Source organism: Oncorhynchus nerka, linkage group LG10, assembly GCF_034236695.1.
Source record: "Oncorhynchus nerka isolate Pitt River linkage group LG10, Oner_Uvic_2.0, whole genome shotgun sequence".
Classification (NCBI taxonomy): domain Eukaryota; kingdom Metazoa; phylum Chordata; class Actinopteri; order Salmoniformes; family Salmonidae; genus Oncorhynchus; species Oncorhynchus nerka.
Genome location: NC_088405.1, coordinates 85,631,975 through 85,654,694, shown reverse-complemented (window position 1 = coordinate 85,654,694; position 22,720 = coordinate 85,631,975). Strand labels below are relative to the sequence as shown.

At 46.5% G+C, this 22,720-nt stretch overlaps 1 protein-coding gene across 1 annotated transcript in view; it reads left to right on the top strand.

The window, feature by feature from the left end:
* LOC115136291 (folliculin-interacting protein 1-like) overlaps window positions 1–22,148 on the top strand; it is a 51,205-nt gene extending 29,057 nt beyond the window's left edge. The window contains exons 5-20 of the mRNA XM_065023881.1: window positions 284–358; window positions 2,907–2,998; window positions 3,651–3,734; window positions 5,310–5,381; window positions 6,491–6,626; window positions 7,270–7,471; window positions 9,240–9,325; window positions 14,648–14,794; window positions 15,326–15,495; window positions 15,992–16,952; window positions 17,110–17,590; window positions 18,121–18,434; window positions 18,580–18,745; window positions 18,902–19,102; window positions 19,377–19,492; window positions 20,225–22,148. Of these exons, the coding sequence (XP_064879953.1) occupies window positions 284–358; window positions 2,907–2,998; window positions 3,651–3,734; window positions 5,310–5,381; window positions 6,491–6,626; window positions 7,270–7,471; window positions 9,240–9,325; window positions 14,648–14,794; window positions 15,326–15,495; window positions 15,992–16,952; window positions 17,110–17,590; window positions 18,121–18,434; window positions 18,580–18,745; window positions 18,902–19,102; window positions 19,377–19,492; window positions 20,225–20,303 (3,382 nt within the window). The 3' untranslated portion in view covers window positions 20,304–22,148. The remainder of the gene's footprint in view (window positions 1–283; window positions 359–2,906; window positions 2,999–3,650; window positions 3,735–5,309; window positions 5,382–6,490; window positions 6,627–7,269; window positions 7,472–9,239; window positions 9,326–14,647; window positions 14,795–15,325; window positions 15,496–15,991; window positions 16,953–17,109; window positions 17,591–18,120; window positions 18,435–18,579; window positions 18,746–18,901; window positions 19,103–19,376; window positions 19,493–20,224) is intronic.
* The last annotated feature ends 572 nt before the right edge of the window (window positions 22,149–22,720 follow it).

Here is a 22,720-nt window from a genome sequence, read left to right as displayed (position 1 = left end):
AATGTGATTTCTGTCATCCTGAGCACCGTGGGTGGACGCCCTAATCAGTTAATGTACCCAATGCATATGGGCCCGGTACATTTCTTCAATGTCCGGTAAAATTATAATGCTGCGGGTCAAATGTCCAGCGTCACATTTTCCTAACAGAAACCCTGCAGTCTGTCCCACACAGCACTTTGAAGCAGAGATCAGAGAAATGTACACAAATATACATAACACACATGAGGAGCACCAATTCATCGTGACTTTGTTCTTTCCTCCTCCCCTCCTTGTCTGTCCACAGGTCACCCCCTCAGCTGATGCTGAGTAAAGTGTTTACAGCCCGAACTGGGAGTAGTGTCTATGGCAGCCTTAACACGTAAGCCCTACTACGATGCGATCTCTCTCGCTTTCTCCTTTCTAAACCTGCTATGTCTCTTTCTCCTATATACAGTGCATTCAGAAAGTATTCAGTCACCTTGACTTTTTCCACATTTTGATACGTATAAAGCATTATTCTAAAATTGATTGAATTGTTTTTTTCTCCTTATCAATCTACACACAATACCCCATAATGACAAAGCAAAAACAGGTTTAAAAAAAACAGAAGTTCACATTTACATAAGTATTCAGAACCTTTATTCAGTACTTTGTTGAAGCACTTTTGGCAGCTATTACAGCCTCGAATCTTCTCAGGTATGATGCCACAAGCTTGGCACACCAGTATTTGGGGAGTTTCTCCCATTCTTCTCTACAGAGCCGCAAGCTCTGTCAGGTCAGATGGGGAGTGTCGCTGCACAGCTATATTCAGGTCTCTCCAGAGATGTTCGATTGGGTTCAAGTCCGGGCTCTGGCTGGGCCACTCAAGGACTTTCAGTGACTTGTCCCGAAGTCACTCCTGCGTTGTCTTGGCTGTGTGCTTAGGGTGGTTGTCCTGTTGGAAGATGAACCTTCGCGCCAGTCTGAGGTCCTGAGCGCTCCGGAGCAGGTTTTCATCAAGGATCTTTTTACTTTGCTCCATTCATCTTTCCCTCGATCTTGACTAGTCTCCCAGTCCCTGCCGCTGAAAAACATCCCACAGCATGATGCTGCCACCACCACGCTTCATCATAGGGATGGTGCCAGGTTTCCTCCAGACGTGACACTTGGCATTCAGGACAAAGAGTTCAATCTTGGTTTCATCATACCAGAGAATCTCATTTCTCATGGTCTGAGAGTCTTTAGGTGCCTTTTGGCCATATCCAAGCGGCATGTCATGTGCTTTTTGCTGAGGAGTGGCTTTTGTCTGTCCACTCTACCACAAAGGCCTGATTGGTGGAGTGCTGTAGAGATGTTTGTCCTTGTGGAAGGTTCTCCCATCTCAACAGAGGAACTCTAGAGCCCTGTCAGAGTGACCATCGGGTTCTTGTTCACCTCCCTGACCAAGGCCCTTCTCTCCCGATTGCTCAGTTTGGCCAGGCAGCCAGCTCTAGGAAGAGTCTTGGTTGTTCCAAACCTCTTCCATTTAAAAATGATGGAGGCCATTGTGCTCTTGGGGACCTTGAATGCTACAGACATTTTTTGGTACCCTTACCCAGATCTGTGCTCCGACACAATCCTGTCTCGGAGCTCTACGGACAATTCCTTTGACCTCATGGCTTGGTTTTTGCTCTGACATGCACTGTCAACTGTGGGACCTTATATAGACAGGTGTGTGCCTTTCCAAATCATGTCCAATTGAATTTAATTGACTCCAATCAAGTTGTCGAAATATCTCAAGGATGATCAGCACCTGAGCTCAATTTCGAGTCTCGTAGCAAAGGTCTGAATAGTTATGTAAATAAGGTATTTCTGGTTTTTATTTTTAATGTGTAAAAATGTCAAATCTGTTTTTGCTTTGTCATTATGGGGTATTGTGTATAGATGGAAGAGGGAAACAATTATTTTATCCATTTTAGAATAAGGCTGTAACGTAACATAATTTGGGAAAAGTTAAGAGGTCTCTCCTTTCTAAACCTGCTCTCTCCTTTCTAAACCTGCTCTCTCCTTTCTAAACCTGCTCTCTCCTTTCTAAACCTGCTCTCTCCTTCCTAAACCTGCTCTCTCTCCTTTCTAAACCTGCTCTCCCTCTCTCTTTTCTAAACCGGCTCTCTCTCTCTCCTTTCTAAACCTGCTCTCTCTCTCTCCTTTCTAAACCTGCTCTCTCTCTCTCCTTTCTAAACCGGCTCTCTCTCTCTCCTTTCTAAATCGTCTCTCTCTCTCTCCTTTCTAAACCGGCTCTCTCTCTCTCTCCTTTCTAAACCTGCTCTCTCTTCTCCTTTCTAAACCTGCTCTCTCTTTCTCCTTTCTAAACCGGCTCTCTCTCTCTCCTTTCTAAACCTGCTCTCTCTCTCTCCTTTCTAAACCTGCTCTCTCTCTCTCCTTTCTAAACCTGCTCTCTCTCTCTCCTTTCTAAACCGGCTCTCTCTCTCTCCTTTCTAAATCGTCTCTCTCTCTCTCCTTTCTAAACCGTCTCTCTCTCTCTCCTTTCTAAACCTGCTCTCTCTTTCTCCTTTCTAAACCGGCTCTCTCTCTCTCCTTTCTAAACCGGCTCTCTCTCTCTCCTTTCTAAACCGGCTCTCTCTCTCTCCTTTCTAAACCGGCTCTCTCTCTCTCCTTTCTAAACCTGCTCTCTCTTTCTCCTTTCTAAACCTGCTCTCTCTCTCTCCTTTCTAAACCTGCTCTCTCTTTCTCTCCTTTCTAAACCTGCTCTCTTTCTCTCCTTTTTAAACCTGCTCTCTCCTTTCTCAGCCTGCTCTCTTTCTCTCCTTTCTAAACCTGCTCTCTCCTTTCTAAACCTGCTCTCTTTCTCTCTTTTCTAAACCTGCTCTTTCTTCTCTTTCTATTCTTGATCTCAGTCTCTCCCGATACCATTTGAACCTCTGCTGTTGTCTTTGTGCTCCTGGCAGACTGCAGGACAGCCTGGAGTTCATGGGTCAGGACCCCAATTCTTTGAGGCCTGATCAGAACACTGTGACCAACGGCCTCCTGGGGAACATAGGTAACCACAACAACAACTACAGACAGGACCACATCACAACTGACTGGCACCTGCAATGTCTCGCACATAAAGGACATGAATGGATGTATACTGTTCATATCAACACCTATGCATTTTCAGTTATTTTGGTTGTACTGAAGCACTGTTTTGTTTCACTCCATTTATCCATCATATCTTCATGTATCATTCTATCAATGTACATACAGTATGTGATACACTGACTGTCTTTGGAAGTTTGCTACATGTGAATTGACTTTAATTGAAACCAGGTGTATTCTCTGTATTCTCCAGGCACATTTTTTTGTGTTCTTTTCCCTCTTTTAACGTCCATTTCAGGACAATCTGAAGCAGTTTAGGACCATAATGGCTGCGTTTAGACACGCAGCCCAATTCTGATTTTTTTTTCCACGATCTGGTCTTTTGACAAATCAGATCAGCTCTGGAAAATATCTGATGTGAAAAGATCTGTGATTGCTTAAAAGACTAATTAGTGGAAAAAAGATTAGAATTTAGCCATTATGATCCCAAACTGTTTCAGGTTGTCCCCCCTCTCCATTGGGTTGGAGTGTGACCTCCTGCTTCATTACTAACCATGGTTCATGTCCCGTCTTGTTTTGTTTGTCTCTTCTCCCTGTTCGTTTGTGCTGCGCAGGTTTCTCTCAGCTCTGCAGCCCGCGCCGGGCCTTCTCTGAGCAGGGCCCTCTGCGCCTCATCAAGAGTGCCTCTTTCTTTTCAGGTTTGCAGTGTGCTCGTGTGCAGTTGCATGCGCGTGTACATACATTGCATGTGTCTGCAAGTGTACTACGGGCATGCTCAATATCTGCTTTAGGGTCCTCACTCCCTCCCTACTGTCCTCACTCCCTCCTTCCATCACTCCTTCCATCACTCCTTCCATCACTCCTTCCATCACTCCTTCCATCACTCCCTTCCATCACTCCCCTTCCCATCACTCCTTCCATCACTCCTTCCCATCACTCCTTCCCATCACTCCTTCCCATCACTCCTTCCCATCACTCCTTCCATCACTCCTTTCCATCACTCCTTCCCATCACTCCTTCCCATCACTCCTTCCATCCTCCTTCCCATCCTTCCATCCTCCTTCCATCACTCCTTCCCATCCTCCTTCCCATCACTCCTTCCCATCACTCCTTCCCATCACTCCTTCCCATCACTCCTTCCCATCACTCCTTCCCATCACTCCTTCCATCACTCCTTTCCATCACTCCTTCCCATCACTCCTTCCCATCCTCCTTCCCATCCTCCTTCCCATCACTCCTTCCCATCCTCCTTCCCATCACTCCTTCCCATCCTCCTTCCATCACTCCTTCCCATCACTCCTTCCCATCACTCCTTCCCATCACTCCTTCCCATCACTCCTTCCCATCACTCCTTCCCATCACTCCTTCCCATCACTCCTTCCCATCACTCCTTCCATCACTCCTTCCCATCACTCCTTCCCACCACTCCTTCCCACCACTCCTTCCCACCACTCCTTCCCATCACTCCTTCCCATCACTCCTTCCCATCACTCCTTCCCATCCTCCTTCCATCACTCCTTCCATCACTCCTTCCCACCCTCCGTACCATAATCTCTCTGTCCCCTCACCACCTCCTCTTCATCCTCCCTCCATCCCATAACTTCTGAATGATGGTGACAGGGGTGGTGTTCTGTAAATAGCCTCCTTGCAGCCCTCTGTAAGCCACAGCTCGGTGGCACGGCATGTAGCTCTTCAGTTATGCAATAGTGGAATGCTCATTAGGTCGCAGGCCAGGGTGGGCGGGGCACGGACGCTTTGCAGCAAAGCCTGTGTTGATTTGACCGTAAATCAACAGGACAACACCAAACGATGCCTTTGTTGTTTAAACACATGCAAGTGAGGGGTTTGCGGTTTCTACACTGGTAAACTATAACGTGAACTTTCATTTTGTTATTTCACCTATTGTGTTAGCGAGATGTTAAGTACATCTGAGAACATGCAAGCGTACATGTTGTTGTGTATTTTCGATGCTGCACCTGCTTCAACAGAGTGGCGTTAGAGTGAACGACACAACACACTGCAGTACTGTAGTAGAGGGCCAGAGCCTGCTTGTGGTTTGGCCTGTAGGAAGTGTCTTTCACTGTGTTGGTATGTCATTAGTGGGCTTGGTCGTTGTGAAATGAATGTTCTGTGGTGGTGAAGGTGGTCCCATGCTTTGATAGTGGTGGTGGGATAAACTCTGGCACCCCTCCCTGCTTGGGCTTCTCAATATTGCTGAGCTGAGTCGGCCTGATCTGTTTCTCAGTCTTTCCCCTCCAATCTCTTTCCCGCAGGCCATAGTAACCCCATGGACATGCCGGGCAGAAGCCTGTACGACGAGAGAGACAGCGGCATCGCCAGATCAGGTAATGACTCTTAACTAAATCCAGGATTGGCCTCTCTAGACTAAGCCTTCTGTGTGTCTCTGAGATGATGTAGCTAGGTGAGTAGGTATTGGCACTAGAATCACCTCGGTGTGTTCTCTCTCTCTGAACCATCTCTAAACAAGAGGGATGCAACTAATGGGTTTAGATGAATCCATATTCTACTCACGGCTGCAGACCGATCAGCTCCACATAGCATTCCTTCTCTTCAAACTGGAGTGGGAGTGACACCAGGGCTGTGCCCATAGGACTCTGGTCTAAAGTAGAGCACTATGTAGGGAATTGTGGTGCCATTTGAGACCATTTAGTGACACCAGCTTATGCTCCATCCTCCTCTGTAATGTTGGCATAGCAGAGACGTTAACGGACACACTTTTGCGTTGACCCCGCTGCCAGAGTTTAGCCCTCCTCCATCGGGGTGTGGAGGAGAGAGAGATGCTGGAGAACCTTGTGCAGTGGAAACTGACCCCCAGCCCTTGCATCAGCGGCATGAGGGGAATCTCACTTTCTGTTGAACACCCGCGTCACATGCATATGCTTAAGTATAGCAGCTCCCACAACCCGGTACTAGTAAATGAAGTTCTAATTTGGTCCCCTCTCCTCTCCTCTTCTACACACACACACACACACACACACACACACACACACAACTCCTCCTACTCCCATACGCCTCCCCTAGTCGTCAATCACCTACACATTTGGCATCCCTTCTTTGATCTATGCCTACGTGACGGCAACGTGAGTTGCATACACCCTCCACATACCTGGTATTGGACCAGCTTTTCTTGTAACATCATGTGACTGTGAGGTGATATTGAATGTCCCAGCCATGCTCTAATAATCAGGGTGGGCTGTGGGAAGCTGAACTAATGCAGTGTGGATGTGTTGTATGTGTTTTTCCCCTGTTCTGTTGTGTGTGAGTAATCTCATTGACTGAATCACTGACGCTTCTGTTCTCTCCTCTCTCATTCCTCAAATCCTCTTTTTTTGCTCTCTACACTTCTATGGCTCTCTCTGTGCTCTCATCTTCCCCTCTTTCATTCCTCTCACTCGCTCCATCACTGCCTCCCCCTCCGTCCCTCCCTACACAGCGTCTCTGAGCAGTCTGTTGATTACTCCGTTCCCCTCCCCGGGCTCCTCCCTCACCAGCAGCCAGGCCAGTAGCTACCAGAGACGCTGGCTCCGCAGCCAGACCACCAGTCTGGAGAACGGGGTCTTCCCAAGATGGTGAGAGACTGCAGCTCAACACATTTACAGACACACACTCCTTCTGGTGTCCCCCTGTCAGGGCCTCTCGTATGTCCATGTGAAGTGGAACCCGCAATGACTTCCTCTAATTCCAGCAGGCATACTGTTATATACAAATAACTGAACAGTATGGTGATGATGGTGTGTGGGCTCACTCCCTGAGTCTAACTACACATAGCAGCACTGGCGTTTGCTTTGAATAGTAAATGACCAGTAGGCTGTTAGAAATGACATTTTTGTTTTGGCCTACAACCAGTTCCCAGAAGTCAAAGGTGAGCTGAAGAGCTCTCTGACTTTGTGTACCTGTGTGTTTTTAGATGCAGAAAAACATGTTGACTCTAATCACACTGCAAACGTGATACAGATCAGCACCTCAGTCCTGGTTATATCAACACCATCGTAGACATCTAGAAGACCCATGGCTTGTTGTTGTTACCTATGGTTATTACCCCAGATCTGAGAGTTTATGCCATCATACTCCTCTGTAAGGCATCATTTACATTTTCTTTTGTCCTTGGACTTTAGCCTGTTAAGAATCCTGTTGTTCACTTCTCCATAGTACCTGTCTCTGTGCAACCCCATAGATTTAGGTTGATGTTTATGGCATGGCCCCTTGCTCCAGGTCTGTGGAAGAAAGCTTCAATATGTCGGACGAGAGCGGAGGTCCCAGCCTGGGCGTGGCCAGGAAGAAGAAGATCGCCATCGGTGTCATCTTCCTCCTCTCCCAGGACGAAGAGGAGAACATCAAGTTCCAGGACTTCTTCTTCTCCCACTTCCCCCTCTTCGAGAGCCACATGAACAAACTAAAAAGTGCCATTGAACAGGTGAGGAGCACCTCGCATAGATATTGTGGTCGGTGTGTGGAAGTCTCCCTGGTGTATTTGACAGATGTTAGATATACTACATTTAATCAGACTTGCTCAGTGTGTTAAACATATACAATGTAAAGTGCATTCGGAAAGTATTTAGACCCCTTCCTTTTTCCCACATTTTGTTACGTTACAGCCTTTTTCTAAAATGTATTTAAATAAAATAAATTCTCAATCTACACACAATACCCCATAATGACACAGCGAAAACAGGTTTATAGAAATGTTTGTAAATGTATTGAAAATAACATACCTTGTTTACATAAGTATTCACACCCTTTGTTATGCGACTCGAAATTGAGCTCAGGTGCATCCTGTTTCCATTGATCATCCTTGAGATATTTCTACAACTTGATTGGAGTCCACCTGTGGTAAATTCAGTTGATTGGACATGGTTTGGAAAGGCGCACACCTGTCTATATAAGGTCCCACAGTTGACCGTGCATGTCAGAGCAAAAACCAAGCCATGAGGTCGAAGGAATTGGAGACAGGATTGTGTTGAGGTACAGATCTGGGTAAGGGTACCAACAAACCTCTACAGCATTGAAGATCCCCTTGGTCAGGGAGGTGACCAAGAGCTTGATAGTCACTCTGAAAAAGCTCCAGAGTTCCTCTGTGGAGAGGGGAGAACCTTCCAGAAGGACAAACATCGCTGCAGCACTCCACCAATCAGGCCTTTATGGTAGAGTGGCCAGGTGGAAGCCACTCCTCAGTAAAAGACACCGAAAACAAGATTCTCTGGTCTGATGAAACCAAGATTGAACTCTTTGTCCTGAATGCCAAGTGTAACGTCTGGAGGAAACCTGGCACTATCCCTATGGTGAAGCATGGTGGTGGCAGAATCATGCTGTGGGGATATTTTTCAGCGGCAGGGACTGAGAAACTAGTCAAAATCGAGGGAAAGATGAATGGAGCAAAGTAAAGAGAGATCCTTGATGAAAACCTGCTCCGGAGCGCTCAGGACCTCAGGTTCATCTTCCAACAGGACAACGACCCTAAGCACACAGCCAAGACAACGCAGGAGTGACTAAAGGACAAGTCTCTGAATGTCCTTGAGTGGCCCAGCCAGAGCCCGGACTTGAACCCAATCGAACATCTCTGCAGCGACGCTCCCCATCCAAGCTGACGGAGCTTGAACCTTCCAGAAGGATGACCAAGGATGAACCTTCCAGAAGGATGAGGATCTGCAGAGAAGAATGGGAGAAACTCCACAAATACTGGTGTGCTAAACTTGTAGCGTCATACCCAAGAAGACTCTAGACTAATCGCTGCCAATGGTGCTTCAACCAAAGTACTGAGTAAATGGTGTGGATACTTATGTAAATGTGATATTTCAGCTTTTTATTTTTAATTACTGAACTACAATAAAAATAAAAAAAACTGTTTTTGCTTTGTCATTATCGGGTATTGTGTGTAGATTGATGAGGGGAAAAAAACAATATAATCAATTTTAGAATAAGGCTGTAACATAACAAAATGTGGAAAAGGTTAAGGGATCTGAATACTTCCCGAATGCACTGTATGTTGGCCTAAAATTGAAAAATAAAAACCATTGACTTCTGTTAGATCTGTCATGGGTCATGTTTACTGAAGGCTGTATGTATTTATGGGTCACAGTTCTTGTACGTTAGTGTAGCCTGCGGCTCTTTTCTCCACTCTTCCCCTCCCTCTTTAATGACATGACATGGCATGCCTCTAACATGCCTCTTTTCTCATTAAAAAGGCCATGAAAATGAGCCGGCGATCAGTTGATTCCAGTCAGAGGGCTCTGGCCTATAGCCGCATGGTGGATGGCCTCAATGAATTCAGGTGAGTTACTGTCAAGTGTTTACTGAGACCAAGGCAAACTGCACTGAGAATGTAGCAGAGGAAATCCCTTAGCTTGTTACCTAGGAGCCCAGGGAGGGAGGGAGGGGGTGGGGGTCAAGAGGTGGAGGCATGGTTTGTTGCAATAGGGACTCGGATAAAATATACAGTGTCAGAGAGCAGTAGATCATTAATCCACACGTTAGTTTAATAGTGATAGGTTTGGTTTCTGAGCTTTAGGTATTATTAATCATTATTTATATTATTAATCATTAGGTATCATCAGGTATACAAATGAATCATTAGGTATATTATAAATCATCAGGTATCATCAGGTATATTAATAATCATTAAGTATATTATAAATCATCAGGTATATTATTATTCATTGGCAGGTACATTATTAATCCTTAGGTATATTATTCATTGGCAGGTATATTATTCATCGTCGGGTATATTATTCATCGTCAGGTATATTATTCATTGGCAGGTACATTATTAATCATTAGGTATATTATTCATCGGCAGGTATATTATTCATTGGCAGGCATATTATTAATCATTAGGTATATTATTCATTGGCAGGTACATTATTAATCATTAGGTATATTATTCATTGGCAGGTATATTATTAATTGTCAGGCATATTATTAATCATTAGGTATATTATTCATTGGCAGGTACATTATTAATCATTAGGTATATTATTCATTGGCAGGTATATTATTAATCGTCAGGTATATTATTAATCTTTAGGTATATTATAAATAATCAGGTATCATCAGGTATATTATTATTCATTGGCAGGTACATTATTAATCATTAGGCATATTATTAATCATTAGGTATATTATTCATTGGCAGGTACATTATTAATCATTAGGTATATTATTCATTGACAGGTATATTATTAATCGTCAGGTATATTATTAATCATTAGGTATATTATTCATTGGCAGGTACATTATTAATCATTAGGTATATTATTCATTGGCAGGTATATTATTAATCATTAGGTATATTATTCATTGGCAGGTATATTATTAATCGTCAGGTATATTATTAATCATTAGGTATATTATTAATCATCAGGTATCATCAGGTATATTATTATTAATTGGCAGGTACATTATTAATCATTAGGCATATTATTAATCATTAGGTATATTATTCATTGGCAGGTATATTATTAATCGTCAGGTATATTATTAATCATTAGGTATATTATTCATTGGCAGGTACATTATTAATCATTAGGTATATTATTCATTGGCAGGTATATTATTAATCGTCAGGTATATTATTAATCATTAGGTATATTATTCATTGGCAGGTATATTATTAATCGTCAGGTATATTATTAATCGTCAGGTATATTATTAATCATTAGGTGTATTATTAATCGTCAGGTATCATCAGGTATATTATTATTCATTGGCAGGTATATTATTAATCGTCAGGTATATTATTAATCGTCAGGTATATTATTAATCGGCAGGTATATTATTAATCATTAGTTTTATTATTCATCATCAGGTATAATAGACATGAGGGGTGCCTTAAGTAAGCTTGGGAGAGGCTGAGTGCAGGGAAAATGATCCCATGTAGCAGTACTGATAAGGGGAGGAACCGTTTAAGGCCCAGATCACCACCCATAGTGGGGTATGTATACTACCATGGGTGAAACCATGTTTTTGTCTGAATGCAGCTGTTTTGGCCCTCTGTGAAGTATAAACTTGGTTAAGCTTTCATAAAGTAAAAAAACTCAACTGACACTGAGAATTAGAACCTAACAATAGTCAGTGGCGTAGATATCATCTGACCTTCCTAACTGGGTAGCGTCCACACAGGGTGTTTTCTCAGACCCAGCCAAAATAAGCACATTAATAATCTGCACTGTAAGCAGAGAGGGAGCACGCAGTCCCTACCGGTCCTGTCCACACTCACAAATGGTGATGAAGCGCCAGCTACACCCATGCTGCTCCCAGTGCATGCTGGGAACCCCACTGCTGCAGAGCCAGTGACGAGGGAGGGAAAGGAGAGACGTGTGGGGCGGCTTGTGTCTCTGCACTGGCCACATGCTCGGACTCTTTCTCCTAGCTGAAGGCTTCCCATTGCTGCAGTCATATGCCTGCTGGCGCGGTGCCACAGCAAACCGAGCTCCAGCTGAGGAAACACGATCTTTCTCACACAGTGTCCAGGCTACCAGAATAGTCAATTATATGTCAGTGCCATCAGCAGGAAGGCCAATTTCACTGAGGAAAAAACAAATATTTCAAATATCTCACCTTCAGCGTCTAAATATACATCCACTGATGTATATTTGTTTTTGACTGTTAGGCCTCTTAGGTCATGGAACATGATGGTGCAAAACAGAAGATATGCCTTTTGATGTTGTTGACCTGTTTTCCCCTCAGAGTAGGATAGAAAACAGCAGTTGAATCAGACTATTATTTTAGGGATACTATGGTGCGTGCGTCTTAATGTTTCATTTTTTATCATGTGTTGGTCATTGTTAGTCATTAATGATGCATGCTGTGATAAAACATTTTCCCAAGTTGGTATTAATAAAGTAATACTCTACTCTCGACATGACACGGTCTGGCCTAACCAACACCCATAGCCACGGTCTGGCCTAACCAACGCCCATAGCCACGGTCTGGCCTAACCAACACCCATAGCCACGGTCTGGCCTAACCAACGCCCATAGCCACGGTCTGGCCTAACCAACGCCCATAGCCACGGTCTGGCCTAACCAACGCCCATAGCCACGGTCTGGCCTAACCAACACCCATAGCCACGGTCTGGCCTAACCAACGCCCATAGCCACGGTCTGGCCTAACCAACGCCCATAGCCACGGTCTGGCCTAACCAACACCCATAGCCACGGTCTGGCCTAACCAACGCCCATAGCCACGGTCTGGCCTATCCAACGCCCATAGCCACGGTCTGGCCTAACCAACGCCCATAGCCACGGTCTGGCCTAACCAACACCCATAGCCACGGTCTGGCTAACCAACGCCCATAGCCACGGTCTGGCCTAACCAACGCCCATAGCCACGGTCTGGCCTAACCAACGCCCATAGCCACGGTCTGGCCTAACCAACACCCATAGCCACGGTCTGGCCTAACCAACACCCATAGCCACGGTCTGGCCTAACCAACGCCGCCCCATAGCCACGGTCTGGCCTAACCAACGCCCATAGCCACGGTCTGGCCTAACCAACGCCCATAGCCACGGTCTGGCCTAACCAACGCCCATAGCCACGGTCTGGCCTATCCAACGCCCATAGCCACGGTCTGGCTAACCAACGCCCATAGCCACGGTCTGGCTAACCAACACCCATAGCCACGGTCTGGCCTAACCAACGCCCATAGCCACGGTCTGGCCTAACCAACGCCCATAGCCACGGTCTGGCCTAACCAACGCCCATAGCCACGGTCTGGCCTAACCAACACCCATAGCCACGGTCTGGCCTAACCAACGCTCATAGCCACGGTCTGGCCTAACCAACGCCCATAGCCACGGTCTGGCCTAACCAACGCCCATAGCCACGGTCTGGCCTAACCAACGCCCATAGCCACGGTCTGGCTAACCAACGCCCATAGCCACGGTCTGGCCTAACCAACGCCCATAGCCACGGTCTGGCTAACCAACGCCCATAGCCACGGTCTGGCCTAACCAACGCCCATAGCCACGGTCTGGCCTAACCAACGCCCATAGCCACGGTCTGGCCTAACCAACGCCCATAGCCACGGTCTGGCCTAACCAACGCCCATAGCCACGGTCTGGCCTAACCAACGCCCATAGCCACGGTCTGGCCTAACCAACGCCCATAGCCACGGTCTGGCCTAACCAACGCCCATAGCCACGGTCTGGCCTAACCAACGCCCATAGCCACGGTCTGGCCTAACCAACGCCCATAGCCACGGTCTGGCCTAACCAACGCCCATAGCCACGGTCTGGCCTAACCAACGCCCATAGCCACGGTCTCCAACTAACGCCCATAGCCACGGTCTGGCTAACCAACGCCCATAGCCACGGTCTGGCCTAACCAACGCCCATAGCCACGGTCTGGCTAACCAACGCCCATAGCCACGGTCTGGCCTAACCAACGCCCATAGCCACGGTCTGGCCTAACCAACGCCCATAGCCACGGTCTGGCCTAACCAACGCCCATAGCCACGGTCTGGCCTAACCAACGCCCATAGCCACGGTCTGGCCTAACCAATGCCCATAGCCACGGGAGGCACTGCAGTATGTTACCTACATAGAAACACGCATTATGCTAATTGGATATCTGTCAGGGTCGGGATATGAAGAAAACGGGTGCGTTCGGTTCCACAGAGAGGTTCATTTAATGGAAATGGTAATGTACTGAACGACCAGTTGAAGAATGATGGTGTTCCAGAGGGAGATTGTATGGTGTGTGTGTGTGCTGCTCGAGTTTAGCCATTTTCTAAATGGTCACACCCATTGATCAGGCCACACCCACCAAACGGGAGCAAACCTACCACAGAGGCTGTTGAAGAATGGTGCGCAACGTTTTGGGGAAACGTGTCGTTTAGTACAAACAGTCAAACGTTGAATCGAACTGAACGCGCACCTGCTCAAATAAAATTTGATTTGATTTGAGTCTCTTCATTTCTTGACTGACTTGATATGCTTTGCCCGCACAAGCGGTATAGAGGTCAGAGGGAATGACCTTAGATGCGGTCGGTTTTTAAATGTCCACTGGACTAGACATACCTTCACGTCCGTCGCTACCTTAAAGTTCAGCTGTTCAGACGGCTGTAAGGATAGACCCTGAGCTGGCTTCCCCACGTCAGGGAAAGAAAGAGCTGTCACAACCCATGCCACACCTGGGGCTTTTAATAGGTTACTACATACTAGGTACTGGGATGAACTTTACCAAACGGTTCTGGAGTTAGGTGTTCGTTGAATTATAACACGATTCTAGTTAAGCCATTTCAGCATATTTCCCCTACCTTGTACAAATCATCAATCTCCTTACTACCTGTCATATCCTGTCTATAACCTATAGCTCTTGTTCGATAGTTACACTACTTGTTTTCCTCAGTCATCAGCAAACATCTGGGCTCTAAAACTATAATTACGCCCTATAATTCCACACATTCCTCCATCCTTAGAGATTCCCTCAGCTCTGTGTAAAGCTCTGGACGGCTGCCCGCTGTGGAATTTCCAGACGCTGAATTGCCTCAGAGAGAGGGTCTCCCTTGTAAGCAGGGCCTGGACTGAGAACTGTGGCCCTCTTGTTCACCCCGAGACAATGATGGCTTGTGTTTCTCCCTCCCTCTCTCCAGGACGACCATCGTCAACCTTTACACCATGCCCCGCGTGGCCGAGCCCGTTTGGCTCACCATGATGTCTGGAGCCCCCGAGAAGAACCAGCTCTGTGGACATTTCATGAGGGAGCTCGCCCTACTCATGGAGCAGGCCTCAAAGAACCAGTTGAGTGCTCCTGTCTGTCTCTGTATACCTGTCTGTGTGTTACTGTGTGTGTGCGTGATACTTATTATTTTTTTGCTGCATTCAATCGTGAATGAGCTGCAAAGTCAGAAATCCCTGCCAATCTTTAGCTTGTTATGTTGATGTTACAAAACCAAGCTGAATCATTTGTCAATATATCTATTGGTAGCAAGACATCCATAGAACTTCTCCGATGTTCCACTCACTGCATTAGTATGCAGTAGTCTACGACGGTCTGCCTCGTGATTTAGACTGACCAGTGACCACTGTGTTGTATCTCTGAATGATCACGAGATAGAGAAGAGGGAAGTAGCAGAACACGAGGCTGCGGTGGAGGAGAAAAAGAAAAACGTGTCAAACAGAGAGTGAAAGACATTAGAGTTCTGTATCCCAAATGGCACGTCAATCCCCCCCCCCGGTCAAAAGTAGTGTACTTCATAGGGAATAGGGTGCCATTTGGGGTGCAGACAGTCTGTGCCTAACCCAACTGCTCTCTCTTCCTCATCTCCCAGGTTCCTCCCTGCCCTCCTCACAGCCATTCTCACCAACCACCTGGCCTGGGTGCCCACTGTCATGCCCAACGGACAGCCGCCCATCAAGATCTTCCTGGAGAAACACTCTTCTCAGAGCGTGGATAGGCTGGCCAAGAGCCACCCCTACAACCCACTGTGGGCCCAGCTCGGTAAGAACAGACTACAGGCCAGGACTCTGGTTGAAAACCTCTTCAGTCTTATGTGATAGTGCTTCCACGCACATGTGGGATGGGGATTAAGATAGCCAGAGGCTAGTCCTTTTCAGACCAGGCTAGTAGAAAATGTGCCAAACTAGCTCCACAGGCCTGTGAAATTGGGTCTTTTCAAATAAGAATTTGTTCTTAACTGACTTGCCTAGTTAACTGAAGGTAAAAATATATATATAAAAAATACTAGGTAGTGGGCTTCATTTTTAGCACAGGCACAGTTTGGAACTTTGGTGTACAACTCCACATAGTGGCTGAACAGGAGAAATGCAGCACTGAGCAGTGATACAGATGGAGATTTCCTTCACTCTCCCAAATGTTAAAGGGAAAAATAAGTTCTACACATTTGACCCCATTTTCATATTCAAAATGTGGCTTTACTTATGCAACAAAGTGAAAATAAGAAACGTGTTAACTGTGGTGTTTGTTTTGTGACTAGGTGACTTGTACGGGGCCATCGGCTCCCCGGTGCGTCTGTCCAGGACAGTAGTGGTGGGGCGGAGACGGGAGCTAGTCCAACGACTCCTCTATGTGCTCACCTACTTCATCCGCTGCTCTGAGCTGCTGGAGACCCACATGCTGGACAGCACTGAGGACGAGGCCATCGTCATCCCAGGCTCTCTCATCACCACCTCGCTGCAGCGTGGGGAGGTGGAGGAGTCAGACTATGTGCTGGTCACCGTGCACAAGCCCAGCGGAGACTACCTCAGCCAGGGTCCCGAGCCCCAAGAGGACAGCAGCTACCCCTCACACAGCAACAACAGCTTGCAGTGCAGCACCTACACTGAGGCTGGCCCTAAGGAGGGGGACAGTAGTAACAATAGCCAGGGCTCCAAGAACAGTGTCCTGTATGCCCAGGCCCACTTCAGCCACAACACTAACGCTGTGCCCATCATCCACATGGAGGATGTTAGTGAGCCCACGCCGCTCAAGGAGTCACCAACTGCCTTTCTGGAGGCCAAGCTGGAAACAGTGGTGCGTGTGGGCTCCACCTCCCCCAGGGAGACAGTGGTGCGTGTGGGCTCCGCCTCCCCCAGGGAGCAGGTCTGTGTGCTGCTGGAGACGAAGCCTGAGACCGAGTTAGAGGTCAAGGCCAGCGAGAAGGAGGGGGTGGGGAGTCTGCCCATCAAGGTGTTCCACTCTTCTGGGATACCACTGGAGAAGAAGCCCCCTGACAAGACTGTACCTGTACCTGTACCCGGCCCCTTTCTGTCAAAACACCAGGAGGAGCCGGCCACCAAAGTGCTGTTTCTCATCGGCGACCCCCAGTCTCCGGGATCAGACACAGAGAGCAGGAGGAGGAAGCTTGAGGAGGACATTAAGAAGCACAAGAAATGCATCAAAGAGAAACAGAGGCAGCAACCGCAACTACAACTACAACAACAGCAACAACCACTACAACAGCAGCAACCGCTACTACAACAGCAACAGCAACCGCAGCAACAACAGCAACCGCAACCGCAGCAACAACAGCAACCGCTACCACAGCAACCGCAGCAGCAACCCACAGCAACCGCAGCAACAACAACAGCAACCGCAGCAACAACAACAGCAACCGCAGCAGCAGCAACAACAACAGCAACCGCAGCAACAACAACAGCAACCGCAACTACAACAACAGCAGCCGCAACTACAGCAACCGCAACCACTACAACAGCAACCGCAACCACTACAACAACAGCAGCAGAGTGGATGCGGTGATCAGAGGGTGAAGTCTACTACCAGCATATCACCCGACCAAACGAAGACCAATGCTGGCGGAAAGAAGACTCTGATGCGTGTCTTCAGCAAGATGCCCCAGTGGAACCCTGTCAGCGAGGAGTGCTCAGAGCTGTTCGATGAGTACTTCAGTGATGACAGCCCTGTAGAGACCAGGACTATAGACGATGAGGCGAAATGCCTGGACTTGTCAAACGGCACAGACAAAACCCAGAAAGAGCTTCTGGACCCTTCGGGAGTCCAGAGTAGCAGTTGCTGTAAGGGACATGGGCATCAGGGACAGAAGGAAACAGGGCAGGTGGGTGTGGGACCGGGGGGTGTTGGTGGGGATGAGGCTGATGTCCAGACCCGGTGTATGGGGGAGGCTGACGTAAGACCAGGTGTGGGGGAGGCTGACGTTAAGACCAGGTGTGGGGGGAGGCTGACGTCCAGGCCAGGTGTGGGTGGGAGGCTGACGTCCAGGCCAGGTGTGGGGGAGGCTGACGTCCAGGCCAGGTGTGGGGGGGAGGCTGACGTCCAGGCCAGGTGTGGGGGGAGGCTGACGTCCAGGCCAGGTGTGGGGGAGGCTGACGTCCAGGCCAGGTGTGGGGGGAGGCTGACGTCCAGGCCAGGTGTGGGGAGACTGACGTCCAGGCCAGGTGTGGGGGAGGCTGACGTCCAGGCCAGGTGTGGGGGAGGCTGACGTCCAGGCCAGGTGTGGGGGAGGCTGACGTCCAGGCCAGGTGTGGGGGAGGCTGACGTCCAGGCCAGGTGTGGGGGGAGGCTGACGTCCAGGCCAGGTGTGGGGGAGGCTGACGTCCAGGCCAGGTGTGGGGGGAGGCTGACGTCCAGGCCAGGTGTGGGGGGGAGGCTGACGTCCAGGCCAGGTGTAGGTGTGGCTCTACAGACACATCAGAGGCACGTTCCTGTAGAAGTTGTTCTGCTGAGCAGAACATGTGCATCCTGATTTCAGTAACCGTCCCCAAAGGGGCCCAACAAAAGAAGGGGGCCCCGCTTAATGACTGTGAGATCCCTCGGAACGAGAGTTCGGACAGTGCGCTTGGGGACAGCGAGAGCGAAGATGCAGGGCAGGACGTCCACAGGCAGAGTGATAGCGACACCTACTACAAAGATGATCAGGAGCCAGATGAGTGGCAGGAAGAGGTGGAGGTCCCCTTCCCTGGGTGAGATACACACTGCTAGTGATGTCAACATTATAAACGTGTTGGCCTTCATATTAGGTTTTCAAGACACATATCAACTTCTATGTGAGTTGAATTTCTGGGTTACAATATGTTCTGATGTCTATGCCATGTTTTAAATTAACAGGTCAAAGTTGGTGGAGCATTTCTCCAAACCGAGCATTGCCAACTTTGGGAGGTCGCTGTTCGGAGGGTACTGCACAACCTATGTGCCGGACTTTGTTCTGCAGGGGATGCCCAACGATGACAAACTCAGGCAGGGCCTCATGTCAGAATTAGCCCACGCTGTACAGGTAAGAGACTGCTTTATACCTGAAGAACTGAAGTTTGTGTTAAAACTGGATTATGAGTCTTTATGCTTGCTTGAGGCTCATAAGGCATCAACAGGAGTGCACCGCTGTATCTGGTCTGCATCTGTCGGAGCACAAATTTTTCTCTTCTTTTCGCAGCATCCAGTGTTGGATGAGCCCATTGCAGAGGCGGTCTGCATTATCGCAGACACTGATAAGTGGACGGTGCAGGTAGCCAGCAGCCAGAGACGAGCCACGGACAACAACAAACTTGGGAAGGAGGTCCTGGTGTCCAGCCTTGTGTCCAGCCTGCTCCAGTCCACCCACCTGCTTTACAAGATGAACCTCTCCCCCAACTTTGTAAGTCCATACAAATAACTATGCAGTTATTAGCACTGTAAAAAAAATCCCTACTCAGTAACACGTTAACACGAGGCCAGTCAGTAACACGAGGCCAGTCAGTAACACGAGGCCAGTCAGTAACACGAGGCCAGTCAGTAACACGAGGCCAGTCAGTAACACGAGGCCAGTCAGTAACACGAGGCCAATCAGTAACACGAGGCTAATCGCTAATCAGTAACACAAGGCTAATCAGTAACACAGTTGTAATTGAGTTTGACATCCCTTTCCACAGTGCATAATGCACCTTGAGGACAGACTCCAGGAGATCTACTTCAAGAGTAAAATGCTGGCAGAGTACCTGAAGGGACAGACTAGAGTGCACGTCAAGGAGCTGGGGATGGTCCTGGGGTGAGCACCTAAACCGTTTTTATACATTGGCTCTGTGTCCAAAAAGACACCTATTCCCTATATAGTGCACTACTTTTGACCAGAACCCTATGGGAATAGGGTCCCGTTTTTTTGTCAGATATCAGTATTGTGATCCATGTTGTCTTTCTGTTCTTAAAAGGCCCAATGCAGTTGTTTTTATCTCAATATCAAATAATTTCTGTTTAACAATTAAGTACCTTACAGTGATTGTTTTCAATTAAAATGGTCAAAAATAGCTTCTTAACAAGAGCAATTTCTCAAGAATTTTGCGAGGACTGCCTGGGCGTAGTTATTACAGAGAGGTTTGGAACTCTCTTTCTTATTGGTCTATTAACTTATTTACCACTTGGTGATGTCACCAGGCAAGCCAAAACTACATCCCACCAAAACATGCAGAAATTTCAGGCTCTTTTTTTTTCAAACAACTCTTACACTAAAAGGACATTATCATCATTTTCACAATTTGACAGTATTACTCCAACCTCAAGCGTAACTCAATATTAGGAAGGTGACCTTAATGTTTTGTACACTCACTATACATACAAAACACAGGGAAATCAAGTTTGACTGCACTGGGCCTTTAAAAAACTACACTGTGTTATTTACATCTCATTAACAATCACAGTAACTGAATTAGGAGAATAAACCCTTGGCTTGTTGTTCTGTTCTTCACCTATGTACAATATTCTAAGCATGGCTCTTATCATTCAGTATTGAGTCCAGTGACCTACCCCTGCTGGCTGCGGTGGCAAGCACTCACTCTCCCTACGTGGCCCAAATACTGCTATAATAGATGGAACCAAAGCCAGAGGTGGCGGGTGACTGTGGACTGGAGCAGCCGGATACTGTGCTTCACCCTGGCCCAACACGTCGGCTTGACCCTGTTCACCGACGCCCTGCTGATGCTCTGAGAGGGCCGGTGCAGTGCAGAGTCTCCTGGACAAGGTGTGCATCCCAAATGGCATACTATTCAGAAGTTGTACACTATGTATGGAATAGGATATCATTTGAGATGCAGAAGGGCCTCATGGATGGATCTGAGACCTCAGCTACTGCTGCTGCCACTGGGCAAACAGACATACTGGGCAAACAGACATACTGGGCATACAGACATACTGCCACAAGGGGACAGCCGAGTCCATGGTCTCCTCTGCTAGTTAGTGATGAAGCTCTATTGGCCCACTCCAAGCCAGAGAGGCATGCTGCTGCTGTGGCCAATTCTCCTCTTTTTCAGTGTTTTTCCCCCTCCTCTGCATCAACATTATTTTAACCCGTTAAAGGACAAAAAGGCCAAATAATTATTCTGTTGAGTATAAATAATAATCAAGATATCAATTCTAAAATATATATTTTTTATATCTACTACTTTCCCGTACAATCTTTTACCCGTTTAACCAGGAAGCACAGGTGATAGATAGGATAAGTTTTTTTGTTACTTGTAGTGAATATGATCAAATTCACTTTTATTTCAATTATATTTCTGTGTTCATGTATTTGTTTACAAGTGTACTTGACCTGAAATGTCTCCCTCAATGATCCATAATTCATTGGATTTCATTTGAAAATGAACTACACTAATTATATAAACATAGGCCTGGAAGTCACATCTGGGTAATTTATACACATTCATTGTAATTCTTAACTGCAGTGTAGCTTTAACATTCTTGATCACAGGTACAGCACTACCTCAGATATTTTGTGGGCGATCGACGCTACACGCTTTTTATAGTTGCCGACTAGATAAGCCCGAGATAATTATTTGTATTTTTAAATCAGTGGAATGTTCAAATAAAACTGCGAACCCAATGCTGCACTCTTTTTGAAAAAGGGATGTTAATAATTACATATTTGAAAATGGGGAAAACCTTTGTAATTATTTTTGGAATACAAGAAGAGCTCATTTCTACTGCTGTATGTGGAGAAAAATAAACAAAAAATTATCTACATATATTTTCAAACAGAAATATTTTCACAAGTTTAAAACATTTGTATCGCTTTGACACCATCATACCATGTTTACGGCTGTATTGCATGCTACAAAGGGAAAGTTTGTGGAATATCTGTTAACAATACGTTTATCAGTTCCTTAAACTATACTCAATGTTTATGGCAAAACCAATCATTTAAAAAATAATTGCTGCATTGATTTTTACAAAAGCAAGATGCAAAACCACAAATCTAAACCACAGATTTGTTTTTATTTTTTTAATAAATATTTTTTACCAACCATGAAATTCATGTGTTGCATTTCATTTGGAAGTACTTTGTCTGGAGAGTGTGCCATGTTATGGTTTCTTAATGGACATGTGGCATGAATGGATCAGGGGCTTCTGAAGAATTTATTTTGCTGGTTGAAATTATTTTGACATGCTTATCATGTAAGATGCTAGGTCCTTCAGGATATGTTCTTATTGCATCTTGTAAAGCTCCTGATTATTTCTATGAGGAATGTCTACTTTTATCTTTATACATGAATATGAATAAATTATTTAGTATGGTGTGTAACAGTTAATGTAAATAGTTTATTTCCATTTATTTGTACATAATGTCTTTGAATATGAATAGTTTCTAAAAGGATCCTTTCCCAATTTTAAGGGAATGTTGTGCAATAAAGATGCCAATGTTGTTGATACAAGTGTCTCGTTACATACTTTCAGTAGTAATGTTTCAGTCCAAATTCATGTTTAATTTTTAGTAAGAATGATGCCAATTAAAAGGGAAATGTACAGTATGTAACTGCATTGCCTTTTCACATAGGCAAGTGCCTTGGGTGTTTTTTTTAATAGCCTCGTCTATAAAGAGCTTTTAATATCATGGGTTTACTTAACATTTTTGTTATATTGAGCGGTTTTCAACATGCTCAAAATAACTCTAAACAACGAAGGTTAGCGTTTTCACTCACGGTCTCTCTTGCCTGTGAAACAGCTCCGTCCCTCTCCTCACCCCTGCCTGGGCTTGAACCAGGGACCATCTGCATACATCGACAACAGCCACCCTCGAAGCTTCATTACCCATCTCGCCACAAAAGCCGTGGCCCTTGCAGAGCAAGGGGAACAACTACTTCAAGGTCTCAGAGCGAGTGATGTCACTGATTGAAACGCTATTAGCGCGCACCACCGCTAACTAGCTAGTCCTTTCACGTCCGTTACACTCACCTCCCTTTTGACCTCCTTTACGCAGCAACCAGTGATCCGGGTCACGGCACAA